This window comes from Pteropus medius, unplaced genomic scaffold (assembly GCF_902729225.1).
Source record: "Pteropus medius unplaced genomic scaffold, Ma_sr-lr_union100, whole genome shotgun sequence".
Classification (NCBI taxonomy): Eukaryota; Metazoa; Chordata; class Mammalia; order Chiroptera; family Pteropodidae; genus Pteropus; species Pteropus medius.
This window is the reverse complement of record NW_024350927.1, coordinates 6,622,173-6,640,762: the sequence shown is the minus strand read 5'-3', so window position 1 is coordinate 6,640,762 and position 18,590 is coordinate 6,622,173. Positions and strand designations below refer to the sequence as shown.

The window sequence follows — 18,590 nt, the reverse complement described above, 5'->3', positions numbered from 1 at the left end:
GGAAAAAGATATTGCTTTGATGGAACTAGAAGGTATTTAAGTCAAAGATAAACACTATATGATTTCACTTATATGCAGAATCGAAGGAATAAAAAGAACAAACAAGTCAAAAACAGACTCACAAATATAGTGCACAATTTGGTGATGGACAGAGAGGAGGGGGTTGGGGGACTGGGAGAAGGGGTGAAGGGTTAAAGAAGTACAAATTAGTAGCTGATGGATGGTCACGGGGATGGGGAGCATGGCATAGGGAATGCAGTTAGCATTAATGTGTTGGCTAGGTGGAGGGTCGGGGGAGGGAGAGACCAATTGCGGGGATCATTTTATGAACATTATAGATGTCTAACCAATGTACTGTTACTTGAAACTAATTAAAATAGATAAATTTAATTTAAAAAACTTTGATGAAAGGCTGTACCACCTGATGGAGTTGATGATGGAGGGGCTGCCGTTCCTGTGCAAGTGACAAGGGAAGAAATCTCAAGAAATCCAGGGACTTAAGGGCACAATGTCTATGGCAAAATGGGGACTACACCTCAGGCCACCTGATTTTCAAGGTCACATCAACCCCCCACTAAGTGCATAACCACCAAGAGACAGTGTGGTTTACTAATGTGAAGTTTAAGTGAGAACAGCACACACTTTCTGTTTACCTGCCACATGTGTCAACCAGCAGACCAACTATCAGCGAACCCAACGAGCCACTCAGGGGAAACATGGATACGGTGCAAGACCACAGGAGCCGCATAACCTTCTCGTCCATGAACGTTCCATGTCGCTCAAAGTAGATGTCATTATAAAATGACTTCAGGACCTGGAAAATATTGCCCCATCGGTAGCCAAAAATATTGGGCAGCTCACGAGAGATGCTGAGGTAATGTTCTCAGTTGCCTTTTGTCATTGTGCTCCTAGGACACATTGTGCTCTGCTATTCCCTGAGAATAAAAAAGCCTACTGTATGATGGGGTGAGATGAGGAACCACACTACACAAAAAGTTGTTAAAAATTCACTTTTGCAGGACCTTACTCTGCAAGAGGCAACATAAATATTGTGACTAATTGTGTGACTTTGGGCAAGTTATATCACCTCTATAAGCCTTAGTTTCCTTATTGGTTATAGAAAGAATATATATCAAATAGAGAACTTGTAAGTATTCAATGTGATATAGTGTCACTACATTACTTAACCGAGAAAAGATGTCCCATCGATGGTAATAATTATAAGCATATTAACATATGCCATGAGCAACTACAGCAGTGCCTTCTGTAAAGCAGATGTTAAATAAAGTGTAGCTATAAATCGATGACATTGATGTTAAAAGTACAGCAGAACTTATGTACCCACATGAACGGTAACAGTGAGGCCTGTCCTTGCTCTTTCAGGGACTTTTTCCCCGTAATTGTCCCCTGTCTGTCCTGCATCACTGGTCGATCCCTCTTTATTGCATCGTCCTCCCTTAATATACAAACATGACTCTTGCCCTATGAAAATCTAACATGCTCCCCTCATCTCCCCTCACTAAACCCACTGAACTTTTTGCTCTCCTGTGCAGCGACATTGCAGAAAGCAGTCTGTCCTTGCTGCCACTACTCCATCCCACGCATTCTCTCTTGACCCACCGCCTCCAGCTCTCACCTCAGCTGCTCTGGTCAAGGGCGCTCATGCCCTCCATGAGGTCAAAACTACTGGTTAGTTTTCAATCCTCTTCTTGACTCATCAGTGGGCATATCCCCCTTCCCTGATTCATGTCTTTTTCCCAAGCTTTGGGGACACTCTGCCCTCAGGTTCGTCCCTGCCTGATATGGACCCCTTCTCTTTCCCCTTTGGTTCCCCCAGCTCCAACCCCACTCCCTACATGCCCCGGGGTTCCGTCTTTGAGCCCATCCCCTTTGCTCTCTGCAAGTGGTCTTCTCGGGGTAAGGGCAGTGGGACTAAGGCCCAAAACAACTGGGCAGTGAATCTAGGTACTCCCCACCCCCCACCTCGTGTCCCGATGTTCCCGAAAAGAATGACACCCCAAGGAGAAACAACCCTAGTCATTCCCCCGCTCACCAGAGGCGGGCATCCAGGGGAACACTTAGAGAGAACAGCGGCTTCCGGAAGGAAGATGGCGACTTCCGGAAGGAAGATGGCGGCCTCCGCGGAGGAAAATGGTGGCAGTCTCTCAGTCCCCTTGTACCTACCTTGTGCAGCGTGTTGACCACGGCAATGTTGTAGCCGAGCCAAACGCTGCGCTCAGTGTCGCCAAAACCACCGTGGGCTGGATCTTCTGTGAGAGATAACACAGAGGATCCTGGGGGCTGGAACTTAAGACCTCCGGAAGTGGGGCCGAGGCTGGGCCGGAAGTAAGGGACCCAGAGAAGGTGGACGTGGTGGCTGGTGGGGAGGTGACCCAAGGCCGAGGGTGAGGCTCTCTGGGCTCCGAAACGTGTTGGGGGCGCGGGGCAATGTAAGGAGCGTGATGGCATCGTTTCTTGTTCCTCCATCACATCCATTCCTGGAAGATATATCTGAGCATCTGAGCATGTGCCTGGCCCTGCGTAAGGTAAGGAGGTGCTTCGGAAAAAAGTCCACCATCGTGGTGCCCTTGTAGAGCTTACATTCTAATAAGAGGAGGCCAAAAAAAAAAAAAAAAAAAAAAAGCCAGATATGAGAATTCCAAATAACAATAATGCTTTGAGTACAATGAAGCAGGGTAACAGGTTAGAAGGTTAGAAGCCAGTTAGAAAAGAGGAGTCATGTTTAGTAGGGTGGACAGAGAAGGCCTCTCTGAGGAGGCGCCTTTGAGCTGAGCCCCACCTGGAATAGCGGGAGCAGCCTGGGAGCATCTTGGGGTGGAATGTTCCAGGGGGAGGGAGCGACAGAGGCCCTGAGCACGCATGAAGCTTGTCTTTCGCTCCGGGACAAGCCTTCAGGAAAACCAAGGCAACTGTGCTTCCATGGCTACCACAGCCCCCAAGACAGCTCAGGGGGAATGGCCCCGGAGCCAGAGTCTGAAGAGGGGGTGGTAGAATTGGGGCAAGGTCTGTGGCTCCCAGGACTTCGAGAAACCAGCTGGTTCAGAGCCATGGCCCTGGACCAGCCCTAACTCTTCTGCTTGCTTTTAACAGCACCCCTGACCTCCCATACCCACCACCAGCCGCCTGACTGCCAACAGCCCTTCACCAGTGAGCCAGCCTGATTGAGAAGAGCAGATGCAGGCTTCAGGCACCTTCGGGGCTGGGGAACAGGACAGGGGTAGGGGTTGGAGGGAGGGTGGCCTCTCCAACGTCATCCAGTCTCTCACACTTCATCAGAGCTGGACTCAGCCTCCCTCTTGCGTGTCTGAGCTGAGATGCCTGAGAAAGCTGCTTGCCCTCCACTGATCTTCCAGGGCTTGCGACCCCCCCTCCGCCGCCCACCCCAGTAAAAGCAGGAGCATTTCTGTCTTCTCCTGGCTAGGAGCATTTCAGGAGCCTTCCCCTCCCTCTGCAGCTCCCCACTCCTGATGGGAAAGGGACAGGGACAGTGACAGTGACAGTTTTGTAGACTTGGCACTTACCGCATTCCTGGGTGGGCTGGGCATCTCCATCCTGTTCAGGTGAGAGGTGTGCTCTGCCTCCCAGGTGACACCGGGTCCTGCTTGGCGCTAATCGCCTCCCCAGAACCAGCTCTCTCTCCCCTGGGTCTGTGTGGTTTATTACCCTTTTGGCCTCTGGACCCTGCCAACTTTCCCCAGGAACACATTTTCCTTGGATGTGCTGATAAGTTTCCCACACAGCATGGATTTTGTCTTTGCCTCTGCCAAGCCCCAAACCAGAAGCTCCCCAATTGCACCAAGGAGGGGAAAAGACACTGCCTGCCATTGGTCCCTAGAAACCTGGGGAGGAGACCCAGAAACCCAGTCGGGCCTGATTGCCTAGATCTAGGAGGCTTCTCCTGTGTTAGTTCTTTGTCTGTGTTTCGTCTTATGAATTTGGAGTAATGTCCCTTCGTGGGGGAAGAGCAAATGAAATCCTTTTAAAGAAATACAACTGAATTATTTCCAATTATACTTACTGGTATTAAATAAGTCAGTAAAATATTAAACAAAGGCGCTCATTTCAGAATTATCGCTATTGGCAAAAAATAAAGTAGGGAATGATTGAATAAATGATGACAAATCAACTGGTTGGAATGCTAGGTGCCGTTTCAAGGGATAATTATGAAAATTATAAAAGGAGTTGGGGTACAGCCACACTGCCCTCCACAGCTGCAGAGTGGGGGGAGGCGGGCACAGACACGTTGTAAGGGGCTGGATTTTGTGCATGTTCTTTCTCTTCTCTTGTTGTAGTGGAAGTAGATGCTGCACTGCTTGATGCTGGCGTGCAAACTGTCTGTCCTCAGTGACCTTGACTCATGCATTGGTCTCTCCCCTAGGTGGCACTAACCTACCTTTTAACCTTGGCTGCACAGCCTGGCCACCCATTGAACAGCAAAATACTAACATTCATATTTCTACCAACAGTCCGTTCAAGGCCATCTAGGCTTTCTCTGTCATGCTCCTCAGAATTCTTCCAGCCTCTTCCCATCGCCCAACGCCAAAACTCCTTCCATATTTTGAGGTGTTTGTCGCCGCTTACCCCGATTCCCAGAACCAAGATCTGCATGAGTTTCCTGTGACTGCTGTAACAAGTTACCAAAAACTTAGTGGCTTAAAACAACACAAATTTATTACCTTATAATTCTGGAGATCATAAGTGCAACCCAGGTTTCACTGAGCTAACGTCAAGGTGTCAGCAGACCTGCATTCCTCTCCGGAGGCCCCAGGGGAGAATCTGTTTCCTTGCCTTTTCCAGCTTCTGGAAGCCACCAGCATGCCTTGCCCACAAGCTCTTCCATAATGGAAATGACAAGAGTTGCTGCCCTCCTGTTCCTGAAGCCTATCTCCTGTGCTTAAGTGACATCAGGACAGAGGGCAATGTAGTGAGGTTTCCATAAAGAAAACTCTATTCAGTTTAAAGGACTGAAATTCTGTGATCACATGCTATGTGTATAGTAAAATGCCCTTTTAAAAACTTGCTTATTTCTCATTATGATAGTAGTTGGGACTTATGTATGTATGTATATATGTAAGTATGTATGTATGTACGTATGTTTTAGTGTCTTTGCTTGCGATATTAAAAGTAGGCAGCCCAATGTTAGATCACCCAGTTTTGGCTTAAGAAATCCAGAAATGTGGAAACCACTTGTGAAAACTGCTTTCCAACTGCCTAATTGGGTGATGGATGTGTCATCCTGAGGCTGGCAATGTCTCCCCAGTTTTGCTCGTCCCTACAGCAGCTCAGCCTCATGCTGTTCTGCTTTCACCACTTCCAATCCTCCCCGCCAAGACTCATCCCTTCAAACAAAACATTCCCCGAGCCTCTGCTGGATTCCAGCCACTGTTACCAGCACAGTGGATACAGCAGTGAACAAATGTGGTCTGTAGCTCCTCCTCACCTCCAACTCTCTCGCTTGCTAACTGCCCTGACCTTGACTGACCTTGATCAGCATCCAAGGTACCTCCTACCTCCTGACATTTTCCAATTCTCCCAAAGCATCATTTCTCCTTCATCTGCACTAATCTTTTTAGCCACTGTGGCCCCCGATGGTCTCCAAACCTTTTCCATTGCATCTTCTATCAGTATTAAAAATTCGAACACAAACCTCCAGTAGATGCATATTTATTGTTTATAAGTTATATACATGTACATGTTATGTGATAAACACACACTCAAAAAGGAATCGTGAAGGGGGAAGAGAAAACTAAGGATAAATGTAGGTTCTCATGTTTTTCCTCTGCCCTCACCCTAGCCGTCTCCCCTCCACCCTCATTTTCCCCAAACTTGCTCTCCTTCAGGTCGCCGAGTCGTCAAGTCTGATGGACACGTCTTTTTCTAGTCCCAGAAAATGGCAGAGCTGGCAGCTCAGTCTTTCTTGGCAGCTCCTGTGTCTCTTGTTTGATAGAGTCCCACCTCCCACCTGTTATCTCCTCAATCTGTGCTTCAGGACAGTCTTAGCAAACCTGGGGCTTTAATCTGCTCAGAGATCTTTTGGAAAGGACCCGATCTTCTCCAGGGCAGCTGGAATGGCTCTAAAGTGCAGATAGGATTAGGACACTCTGGCTCAAGTCAGCCAGTGGCTTCTCATTCCATTCAGAATGAAACCCCCAATCCTCCCAGTGACCTAGTATATCTACTTCCTGCCCCCGTCCCTTCCTGCTGCAGCTCCGCGGACCTCTCGTCATCCCCTGAACCTTGGCCTAGCCCTGTGTCACTTCATGATACTCGCCCCTACTGTTTTGTTGGCCAGGCCCGTGCTTATGCAGATTCTCTCTGCTGTCCCGTTCCTCATTCAGGGGGGCCTTCTTCCGCCTCCCTAGCTGGAGGAGAAAGAGCAGCGCCCCACCTTATGCTGTTCCATTTCTCCTTATCACATCTCTCACTCCACGACGTGGTTTTCCCCGGTGCCTGGAACACACCTAGGTGCTCAGCAAATACGTGTAGTTTTCCCCAAATCTATATTCCCGCTTCCCGGGCTCCGGGGCCATGTGGCCAACTTCTGTCTACGAGAGGAGGCATGTGAGAAATGCAAAGGAAGGGGCTTACGGAAATGCCTGACTCAGCTGGTTATAGATTAACCACATCCTGTAGATCTCTGAATGGCCTTCTGAAGACTTGTCACACACCCACACTAGAAACGATCTGTAAATAGATAGAACTGGTGGTCCGGGAATTTCTTCCTCCTTGCAGCCCCCCCTCCCATCCTGAGTCAGGAGGTGCACATAGAACCTCAGACAAAGGAATCACGCACCCCTTGCATAGACGTTACAGGGGTGTACAAGCTGTAAGAATTCTAACTGAAGAGAGCTCGCGCTTCGGTGTGCTTAAAGCCTCATGCACTCTGCTGGCATTAAATTCTCCTTCCTCTAACAAAGTTGTCTGAGCATCCAATTTCTTCCATCAGGTGTCGCTTCCTGCAACACTTGTGGACAACTTCTGTGTGTCCCCTGAGCTCTTCCGTCTCAACACATCCAAAAACTTTGTCACCTTCTCCTCAAACCTGCCGCTCAGCCCCCCAAACCATTCTCCACTGGCCCACAGTCGAGACCCAGCAGGGGTGCCAGAAGCTGCACCCGTGATGAGCTAGCGGTCCCTCTGAATTCTCCCCCGTGGCTGGGCTCGACCGCTGTTGGCTTTGCAGGGCCCTCGCTATTGCCTGTCAACTGGTCTCCCTACTCAAGTTCCAACCAGTCTTTGTTACTGCCGTGACACGCTCTGAAACCCAATGATCACGAAAACTCATCTTGAGGAACAAAATCAGACTCGGTTTGGCTCAGAAGGACCCACAGGTTCTAGGTCGGCCTCCCATGCCTTTCTGGTTTCACTTTCAGACCAAACTATCTGGAGTTCCCCGAAACGCCTCCGCTTCTCTGTGCCGTCCTCTCACCTGGAACGTCCACCCTTCACGTTCCTACTGCATCTTCTCCACCTGGAGAGACCCTTGTTGTCTTTCCTAATTCCACATCTTCCTTCTGTGCAACCATAGCAGGCCCATACTTTTCTCTACTTGTTGAGTTTTACTAACCCATATAAGTACAGGTATCTATAAATATTTCTATAACCATTGGTGTCAATAGTAAGCTGAACATGAGTTCATACCAGGATCTCCAACTCTAATCTATTAGCACATGGATCATTCTAGACTCCCTCTCTTGGCTTATCTGTAATTTCCTGCTGCAACAATGAGATGCTTCTCACCATCTGCCACCCACTTACCTGATTGTTTGATCTCAGCATACATGTACAGCACAGGTCTTCACTGTGTTTTACCTGTGGGTTTATTTGTCCTCAAGATCAATGCTCATTCCAAAGCACTTAAAAATAACTAAGTACCTAATACACCCCAGGCATCAATCTAAACACTGTAAACACATCATTTAATTCTCATAACCAGCCATGTGAGACGTTTCTTACTAGTGCCATTTAACAGAAGAGGAAACTGAGGTCCAGAAAAGTCAAGTTAAGTTGCCCAGTTGCACAGTTTCTCAGTGACAGAGCCAAGGTCAACCCCAGGGGTAAAGCCCCCGAGTCGTGAACTCCACAGCCTCCCTGTGTACAAGGTGTTGCAGGTAACAAGAACTGAATTAATAATGCCGGTCCCTCGACTTCTGACATTACTGCTCCCCAGAGTTGAGAGCCTCCATCTTTGGCTGTTTTTGTGTACCGCCCCGCCCCCCCGCCACCACACACACACTGCAGATCCCTGCTGAAGGTCAGGGATGGTTCGACCCCGTCGCTGTGCTATTTACATCGTTCGTGCCCTCACTACTCTTAGTTATTTAATTCATCATTCTACTCTCACAAAAGCTGCTCCCAATCCCACCCCTGCCCCGCCTGGCCCCTGGCCTCTGCCCGCTAGATCCCAGATTTCATATCTAGCCGGAGGCATTTCAGCAGGTGGTGCCTTCGCTTTCCTTCCCCACACCTCAAAGTTTTCTCTACCTTTTTGTACCCTCTTCACACACACAGGTCTCTGAGGAAAGCCTCTGGCTCTACTGTTCGTGCGAGGTGCATTCCTCCCTCCCTCCCCATCCTACCTTCAGGGCCCCTTGGTGTTCACCACATACCTGAAGACACGCAGAGGCTTCCCCAATCTTAAATTTTAAAAAAATCACAACTTTGCAATGACCTCATCTCTCACTTCTCCCTTTCTTTAAAAAAACACTGCCTGACACCAGAGCGCAGCCAACCTGCTAAAGGAGCATGGGACGCCCCCGCCCCCCACCCCGTTCCCAGAAAAGAAGCACACCTTGGTGAAAAGTGATCACAATCGTTTTATCGAGTATACAGAGGCAACGCCATCGTCCCCTAACAATATAATTTAGGACTAATAATCTGACTCGGTTAAAGTTTCCACAGGGGACTGTTCCCCAGCTTCCTAGACATCATTACTTGTGACAACACACTTCTCAAGAGCGGCGATTCTGGAGATGGATCTGACAAGAGGAAGAATTTCTCTCTGATCACATGCCGGTGGCCCCTAGAAGACCCAGGGGATTGGAGAAGAGTTTGTTTCTCTGGCCAAATTTGATTCCTTTCATTTTGTCACCATAGTAATGATTTTTGTTATAAGAGATGGTGTTACCAGAAGCCACACAATGGCCAACCCAGCATGGTCGAGGGACAGCTGCTCGCTGTGACTCTGGGTTGGTGACGGGTCAGTCTGGAGAAAGACAACCTGGCTTTTGTGAGCTGCACAGAAGCCCTTCAAGAAGTCCCAGCAGGGCCTGCATTCCACCTTGGACTTGTTCAAGTTCTGGATTCTTATAGACAACTATTAAGAAAAAGCCCGAGAGCTCCCCACAGATCTACTGAACAGGCGGCGCCTCTCGAGTTACTGCTCCAGAGACGAGGGCGGGAAGTCCGTTAGTTCCTCTTTTTCTGGGTGCACCTCTGACACCTTATTCATCTTGGCAAAAATCTGATTGATCTCCATGAATGTCTTGGCCTTGGTCTCGGGGACAACCAGGAAGGTGTAGATGGTGGTGAGCAGACATATCACGGCGAAAATGATGAAGCTGTAAGGCCCGAGGCCCACCTGAGGGAAGGGGAGCGAGGTTCACTTTCTTGAAGAGGTTCTCGCCTTACCGCTTGAGGATTTTGTGACTCCAGGGCCCCCGCGGTCACACTTACTTGAATGAAGGGGAAGACCAAGCCCACGGTGAAGTTGGAGAGCCAGTGGACGCTTCCCCCGACCATGAAGGCAGACGACCGGGAGGACTGCAGGAAGACCTCAGCGATGAACAGCGCGGGGATGGGACCTTGGGAGAGGAGGAGGCAGAGCTGTTTTCCCTGAGGGCAGAGCAAGGCCTCCAGGGCTCCTGGAGCCCCTGCTGTGTGCGAGGTGCCCTAGGCGTGTGGTCCAGCATGGGAGTGACAGCCGCCAGGACTCCTGGCCTTGTGGAGAAGCGATGTGAGAAGGCCAATAGCAGGAGTTTAGCACAATAAGTGACATCCTGTGTTGTCCCTGAAAGGGGCCCGGGACCACCTGTAAGGCTCTCAGCACCGGTCCCAGAGGGCAGCGTGTTCCAACCCGCACAGGCCGCTTTACTGTTTTTGCTCTAAGTATGCTCTGCCCAGACCCCGGTGTGAGAGGGAGATGCGCCTCCCCGGGCCTCTCTAGGGAGCTCGAGCCAGCAGTGTCTGTGACTGATGGTGCAGGACAGGGGGCAGCGAGAGCACAGAAGCAGCTCTGGGTACATACTGGGCCCAAGGGCATGTCCTATGACGTAGGAGATGACACAGACGATGCTGAGGTAAGGCATCCACGATATCGTGTCCTGTGGGGAGAAAAGAGAATTGGATCACACCCGGCAAAGCAGAGACAGCCTGGGTCAGGGACCTTGGTCCCCGGAGGGTCAGCCATTCTGCCAGGTTAGGGAGGATGGCACCTGGCTCCTCCTTCAACAGGCGATGCCATCTGATGCCGCTGGAAGATCGGCTGGAAGTGGGCAGTGGGCTACAGGGATGGGGGGCACACATGGTCCCCCTAGGTCCCTCTCCTCACCTGCAGAGCCAGAGCAACTGTCAGCACGCAGCAGGCAGTGAAGCAGATGGAGAAGCCCAGGAGGATGAGGAGCCTCCTGCCCATGAGCTCCACCACGAACACCTGGCAGGGGAGGGGCGAAGGAAGAGCGGGGACGCTTAGGAGCCCTGGCCTTGCCGGCGACCGAGGTCCAGCCCTGCCTGTGCCCGGGGCTGCCGTCTCGGGAAGCTCCCCGCCGGTCCCACAGGGCTGCTTCTGAAGGGGCAACTTGTGAGGACAGCCCATGTGTCGTGTGCCCCCAGGGGTGTGCCCACGAGTGGCCAGTGGGCCATGGCACTGCTCAGTCCAGAGGCCCCATTTGCTCCTGTCACGCTGTGGACCTGGCACAGGGAGTGGCTTCCAGGGTGATGGAGAGCCACAGCACACAGTGGACGCTTTGGGACTGGGACGAGGTGGAAGGGGCGGGTGGGAGGGGCCCTCCATCTTCACAAGGCCATCGACTGCCTCCCACAGGAAACGAGCTGCCACCTGAGCAGTGCCCCGAGGTAAGACGTGAAGGGACCGAGGGACCTTAGATCCTTGCCTGGGGAGAACCCCCACTCTCGAGATGCCCTCCACCCTCGCCAGCCGACAGGACTCAGCGCCCCAGGATACTCACGGCTAAGAACGTCACCACCACGTTGACGGCCCCTGTGCCCACCGTCACATACTGGACGTCATGGGTGTTCACCCCAGCGCTCACGTAGATCTGGTCTGCGTAGTAGTAGATCTGGAAGACAACCCCAGAGGCTGGTGGGGTCGGCCAGGCCACAGCTGGGCCCCTGCCCGTTGCTGCCCCCGTCCCGGGCCGGCCCTTACCGCATTCACTCCCGACAGCTGCTGGCCGCCCATGAGGATGATGACGGAGATGATCTGCCAGCGCAGGGACCTCATCTGGAACAGCTTCACCACGGAGATGAAGCCCGCGGCCTTCTCGGCCTCGTCCTCCAGCCGGATCTCCTCCATCTCGAAGTCCACGTTGTCCCAGCCGCGCAGCCGCTTCAGCGCTACGGGGAGGGAGCAGACGGGTGTCCGAGGGTGGCCACAGCGGCCCCAGAGCACAGGTGCTGTGGCCCTGGCCCTTTTCCTCCTCCCACAGGGGAGCCTCACCTTTCTTGGCAGCTTCCGGGTCTTTCTTCTGGATCAGCAGGTACCGGGGGCTCTCGGGGAAGAAGGGCAGCAGCAGGAGCTGCATGGCGGCCGGGATCCCCGTCAGGCCCAGGAGGATCGGCCAGCCTGCAAGGACGCCAGCGGCTCACGCGAGGCCTGGCTCCGGGGCCACCTCTCGGAGAGGCCCACCCCAGCCGAGAAGCCCGCCTCTCGCCCCTCCAGCCCCCGCGGTGCCCAGCCGGCCACTCTGTCCCATTACCCTGACTGGTTGTCTTTGGAGCTGGAACACAGGCTCTGAGGGGACAGAGCCTTTGTCTTTCCCTGTGTCCTCAGCCCCTAGGACGGTGCCTCATGAATAGTGGACAGTCAGCAAATACTTACCGAATGGGCAGTGATAAATAACTGCTGCCCACCCACCAGGTGGACAGAATGAAAAATTCTGACGTCACCAAGTGCTGGTGAGAATGTGGGCAAATGGGAAGTCTCCACACTGTCATCATGTGGACTCGTGGCATCTTTAGAGGACAGTCTGGCAGGAGCTGGTGATACTGGACACCCTGACACACTGCGACCCAGCAGCCCTGCCCAGGTATGTGCCCGGGCCGCCAGGACATCCAAACTAGCCCTGATTCTAGAATGATCCCCGGAAGCAGTGCAAGTGTCCGTGGCGGCAGAATGGGTAATAAATCACGGCCGGTTCACAAACCGGAATTCTATCCTGCACTGAAAATGCAGCAAGACACGGGAGGAGCCGATCTCGCAAATTCAACGTCGGGTACAATAATCTACACAACTCGTTCCATCGTACAGATTCCGGAAACGGAAAACTCACTGTCTTTGCGAGAGGTGGCGAAACTGGAGGGGAAAGCAAGGACGAGGTGATCACAAGTGTGGGCACAGTGGCCCTCTCTGGGGCGAGAAAGCGCAAGACGGTGTCCGAGCGCTGGTGCGGTTCTAGGTAGTGGTCACACAGGTGTTTGATTTCTGTTTGACCGAATGTACATTTATGTTTTATGCACTCTAATAAAGTTCGGGCAGTGAACGAGCACTCAGGCTCTTTGAAAGAGCTGCTGACGCCCTGACTCGCCCCGTTTTCTCCTCGGGCTCACCGTGGGTGAGGACCACGGGCATCTCATGCCTTGGTGAGGACCACGGGCATCTCATGCCTTGGTGAGGACCACGGGCATCTCATGCCAGGCGCGAGTCTAATGGCTTCTCACCTGTTGACTCACTTCTCTGTCACAGCAACGTCACGAGGCAGGTGCCAGGACCCACCCTGTTTCACACGCGCGAACCCTGAGGCCTGGAGGCCGTAGGTCCCTGGCCCAAGATCAGTTATTTGGGAGCAAAACTGAGATCGAAGTCAGGCATGTTGACCCCCGGCTCTTCGAACCACGCGTTACACGGACTTCTACAAACTTAAGGTGATGACCCCCTGACAACCAGTGACTTCCCGCCGCTCTCTCATACTATGGATCCCGACTACTGAAATGGAGCAGAAATGAAGAACACCTTCATTTAGACACCATTGTTTTCGAGTCGTGTTTCCACCTCCGCACCTTCCCCTCCTCCCATAGCCCCATCGCTCAAGGAAACGAGTGCCACGCAACGTCAAGTTCAGCTGCCACCCTGCCCGCCGCTGGACGGGCTGGACCATCATCTTCACGACCTCCTGCCGTCCCTTGATCTGAACCCAGGGCCCGGCTAATCCTGGGTCCTGCTTCCTCGCCCTGCACAGCCTACAGCACCGACCCTCCAGCTTGGGCCCCCGCCCTCAACCCTACACCGAAACCCTCTCGGAGGCCTGGAACTGCCGGATCCAGGTACGGCCAGATCCCGACCCCTCACTTTTTTGCAGTCTTTGCACTGTGACTACCACTTCCTTCGAGAGGCTTCTCTGACGTTATTCTCTTCTGGCCTCCTTCCCTCCCTCGTTCTTCGAACAACTGTTATGGACCGGGAATTGCGCTGGAGAGTCTCAGATGACCGAGACTGGGCCCTGCTGTCCACACGTCTGTCTAGAGGAAGGGCGCCGCTGGAGGAAGAATCTCGCTAGAGGGTGCGTGGGGAGGAACGGCGTCCGCCATGGCATTTGCCGTACCCCGAACGCACCTTTCCTCTTTCCCACCCTCCGCCCGCATCTGGAACACCAGTCTTGCTCCCCCCGAGCGTGGGCTGTCTCTGAGGCTCCCGCCCGCACACCCCAGGCTGGAAGGTGAGAAGGGGCAGTGGTTAAACACGGACCTAGGCCTGAGCCGCCTGGGTCTGTGTCCCAGTGAAACCTTGAACATGTTACCCAACCGCTCTCTGCCTTGGGTTCCACATCTGCAACGTGGATGTCCTAACAGGACGTGCTTCATAGGGTCGTTTGCAAGATTAAGCGGATTAACACACAAGACCAGGTGCCTGGCCTGCAGTAAGCACTTTGTATGTTCTGACTGGTGTTGCTACTGTTGATCTCCCTTCCGAGGTTCGAGACCGAAGACAAGCAAAGGGGAGGTCACGGAAAACAGTGACAGTTATGAGTTCCTGCGCAGCTACTATGGGCCAGACCCTGGGCTCTTGGGGAGGCGGATGTGGCTCTGGAGTCAGGATCTGGGTGACAGATGTCACCCATAGGGGCAAGGTCGAATGGCTCTTTTCCTGGTCTGTGGAATGGGGTAACACAGAGCCCCTGTTGCTGGGAGACTCAAGTGAAGTGGTGCTGGGGAAACTAAACGCAAAGCCTGGCACACTGGTGGCCGTCATTACCGTGCCCCAGGCACCTGTATGGACAGCCACCATCAGGCCAAGAGAAAGTCAGACAACGGTACTTCCTGATCACTCAAAGCCACCTCATCCGTGTCGTAAGAAGGACTAGAAAATGTCAGCCAATCCGTCTCCACCAATGTGGGGGCGGGACGCGGTCAGGGCAGGTGGGGGCCTGTAAGGACAGCCAGCCAGTTAGAGAGAAAAGACCAGAACACAGAAATGTCCAGCAGAGCAGAGGGAGGGCTGGGGGCCGGGAGGCGACCCGAGCTTACCTTCCTCATTTGCAAGGAGACTCTGAAGGCCGAAGATCTGGGCCACGAGGATCCCGACAGTGATGAAGAGCTGGGGCACCACTCCCAGAGCCCCTCTCAGGTTCTTCGGGGCCAGCTCCCCTAAGTACATGGGGACGACGTTGGAAGACAGACCTGGGAGGAAGTGACATGGTCAGGAAATGCTCGTCTGGCGGGGACACGCTGTCTTCAAATACATTTATTTGAATCACATTAGTTGGGTTGAAACTTTCTCAAAACTGCAGGAGTATGCAAACGTCTCTCTGAATTCTTAGTCCTTTAAACTTTAAGGAAAGAGAAAATAGTCTGACCAGAGAAGTTCATAGACAGGCACCATTGCTTCTTGACTGGTGTCACCTGGGGACACAGGCCAGCCTGACTTCAGGCCTTCCCTCCTAAGTGGCTTGATCTCAGGGAAGAAAAGCCCAGGTGTGGTCCACACACTCCCCTCCCTTGGTCCTTGCGAGGAATCTGTGAGTGAAAGGCCGAGGACCCCTGCCCACCCACGTGACCTTCTGAAACAGTATATTATGTAATAAACCGATGCATAGGTACCTTCAAAGATAGTGAAACGCAAGCTATATTTATCAATAAGCATTAAAAACAAATATGTATTGTGGAATAATTGCTATCTGGGATTTATGTAACGCTTGGAGTACTTCCGAATCCCCAACACTTAAACTTGTAAGTTTTCCCATCTGACTGACAGACGTCTGATCCCCTTAAGAAAAGGTGGAATTCATTTTATAGGCTCTGAACTTTTTGCACATTTATTACTCCATTCAATTGTCCTCGACGCCCAATGAGAGGCTGGGGATCTCGGAGGAAGGTGATGGGTCGTTACCAGTCTCAGAGTCACACAGCTACCCACGCATCAGGCTGAGGCTCAGGAAGATGGGGGGTGGTCTGAGCGTGAGGCCCCGGCCACAGAAAGACCCAGAGAAAGCGGAGAGATGCAGAGGTGGGGTGAGCGGAGGTTAGAGCTGTTGGTAACAGGAGGGTATTTAATGACAGTGAGACAGGTGGGAACGGGAGGCCGAGTGTCCAAACTTCGCATTTCTGCCCAAGTATATCTCTGCTTAGTATTTAAAAACACCCGGTCAGAGAAGGTGGTAATGAACATCACTGTTCGTTAATACAGATTCTTTCCGATTTTCAGAGCAGAGAGGCTCAGTCTTTAGGACAGCCCTTAGGTGCTGGGGGCGGGGCACCCCGCAGGTCCAGGGCCCAAAAAGCTGGGGAGGAAGCGAAGTCCCTCAGGTACAGGCCCCATGGTCACCACCCAGGCTCTGGTGGCCGCATCTTATCGGCGAGGACTTCTGACTTTGGTTAAAACAATACCGAAGAATGAAGCATCAGGTGGTTTGTGAACAGATGGGGTTCCCCTCATGTGGGTGGAAAGCGGTCTCTATTTTGTCCTCAAAACGACTCCACGGGGCAACCCCAGCTGACCTGTTCTGACAGCAGGGTCAGGGAAAATAGCTCTTCAAGTGAAAGTTCCTTCAGTGAAAGCGTTCAGCACTCTCACCAGGAAGGTGACTGAGAACAAGCTGGCAAAGTCCAAGTCGTGTTTATCTCTCGCCCCGTTTGTCAGAAGCGTCTGTACGATGTCTAAGGAGCTTGCTCACACGCTCTCCTGACATGTTCAGGAGATGTGGGAGAGGATTCACCGCACACGGGTTACGTTTGGGCTGGCGTTCTCCAAACATGATCTGGGGACCCGGGGAGTTTCTGACACCTTTTCGGGGTGTCTGTGAGATCGGAGCTATTTTCAGAGCATTGCCGAGATGTGTTTTGCATTCTTGTTCTCTCATCGGCATAGTGGGGTTTTCTGGAGGCTGCTTGCGACCAGCAGAACCCAGAGGCAAGTTTGAGAATCGCAGGTCCTCTGTGAAGCCAGACGCTAAAGAGATTTGCAAAAACGTAAAGCAACGCTACCTTCCTCACTAAAGTGTTTGCTTTAGAAAATATAGTTATTTTCGTAAAGACATGTAATGGCTTATTATTGCTGTTTTTAAATGAATGAATACATTTCTTGGTTGCAATTCCTAATATGGTAAATAGGGATCGATAGAGCCCCTATGAGCAACAGCTCTTTGGAGCCCTCAAGATCATTTTAAGAGCGTAAGGCGTCCTGAGGCTCCAAAGTTTGCGAACCGCTGACTTAAAATAATGCTTAGGAGCAAAGGTTGGGACTTCTAGCTGTGATCTGGTATCTGCTGGACCCTAATGTTTCGCTGTCAGAACCAGCTCTGAATTGTTGGATGGTCAGTGGAAAAGTGGCTGCCCCTGATGCCCGCTGACAACTTTTAGGAGTCATCTGCTTTTCATAAAGCTGAGCCCCCTGCAGGGGAAGCGAAGGCTGGTGCAGGGCCAGGGGCAGGGACCTGGCCAGGTGCTCTCAGGGAAAGGGGACGAGGAGGGGGTTCGCCGGTGGGCTCGCCGGTCACTCCCGAAATGAGCTCTCTCTCTTCTCTTCGGGAGTCTCGTTTTCCTCTTTAGTCTCAGCCCAGCCGTCCCTCGCCATTCCTCCTAACACTAGTCTTCCTGACGTCTCCCTGGCTGCCAGTTAACTTCAGCCAAGGGGTTTGCTGACATCCGGCCAAAGAATCTGTTTGTCTCCGTGTTTGGAAGGAGAAAGTGAGTGACTCGGCAACTCTAGGGCCCGGTGAGGCGGCTAAGTGAGGCACTTGGGGGCGGCATTTCTGGGGGCTGCTCACCCTCGGTGCGGGTGGGTGCGTGACCCCAGGTCAGGGCGCCTCCTTACTCTGCGCCCGGCACCTCGCTCGCCCTGACCGGCCCTGGGAAATACTGCCTAAAATAAAGCCAACCTGATGGAAGGCAGCAGCGGGGCTCAACCCACGTCTCCAGGCCGAAGCGACTCTGGGGGAGTTTCCTATAAACGCGGGGGTACAAAGTACAGCCTGAGCAGCATAGCTTGGAGGGTTTGCAAAGCAGCTCCAGGGCTTACGAAAGCCGAGAGACCTCAGGCGGGCCCTGACCTCCTCCGCGGGTGGGCGTGGAAGGCATGAGTGAAGTGGAAGCTGGCAAGCCCTTCGCAAACTTTCAGTTCCCCTATGAAAGTTGAGAGGTCGCTATCATCAACTCTACCTTTCTGGTAGAGGGGTCGTAAATTAGATTGCTCCTCAAGCTGTTTTGACCTTGACCCACAGTAAAAAACACAGAAATGCATTTTACATTGCACCCGGTTCTCACGTATGTACTCGGATAAATAAGCGAAACAAAAGTTTCAAAAGACAATCCTTGTCTTGACTACATGTGACACCGTTTCTTTTGAAAAAGAATATGATACTAAACGGATGTCACCACCCGTTAACTGGTCCCAATCTACAGTTTAGAAAACGTGGGATAAAGGACTGGATTGGAAGGACCCTTCCGAATCTCTGATTCTGTATTTCAGTTTTTCAAAGAACAGCTTTCTTCCCAGGAAACAAGACAGGGAAGATCTGCCCGTTGTCCGCACATGACACCGACGTAGGGGCCCGAGCGTCATTCATGGCGGAGGCAGAGGAACAAACAGCTTGAATCTGTGCTTCGGGGACCCCAGGTTGATTCACACCCCGGCACCCGTTCTCCCTCCTCTTGGTTTTTCTAAGTCACAGAATGGCAACGCAGCGTAGCATCGTTTACCTGCACATATTCCCACCAAAAGTCTGGACAGAATTATGATCTCAAATGACTTGGCAATTTCGCTGCATCCCATTAAGATGGCGGGCACGATGGAAAAGATGTTGTTCAGCAGCAAGGTCCCTTTTCTGCAGAGGACAAAATATCAGCTAGTTTGGTCTAAGGAGTCACTCGTTTGCTTGGCGAACGTTCACTGCATGTCT

General features: G+C 52.2%; 1 protein-coding gene across 11 annotated transcripts in view; it reads right to left on the bottom strand.

Moving 5' to 3' along the window:
* Positions 1-8,817: 8,817 nt before the first annotated feature.
* Positions 8,818-18,590, bottom strand: part of LOC120585681 (solute carrier family 2, facilitated glucose transporter member 5) — a 48,734-nt gene continuing 38,961 nt past the window's right edge. For all 11 annotated transcript variants that reach the window (XM_039841995.1, XM_039841991.1, XM_039841992.1 and 8 more), the window contains 9 exons: positions 18,391-18,515; positions 14,722-14,874; positions 11,699-11,824; positions 11,408-11,595; positions 11,208-11,318; positions 10,571-10,672; positions 10,268-10,343; positions 9,697-9,824; positions 8,818-9,601 (listed from right to left, as the gene is read on the bottom strand). In XM_039841995.1, coding sequence (XP_039697929.1) covers positions 9,398-9,601; positions 9,697-9,824; positions 10,268-10,343; positions 10,571-10,672; positions 11,208-11,318; positions 11,408-11,595; positions 11,699-11,824; positions 14,722-14,874; positions 18,391-18,515 — 1,213 coding nt within the window. In that variant the 3' untranslated portion in view covers positions 8,818-9,397. The remainder of the gene's footprint in view (positions 9,602-9,696; positions 9,825-10,267; positions 10,344-10,570; positions 10,673-11,207; positions 11,319-11,407; positions 11,596-11,698; positions 11,825-14,721; positions 14,875-18,390; positions 18,516-18,590) is intronic.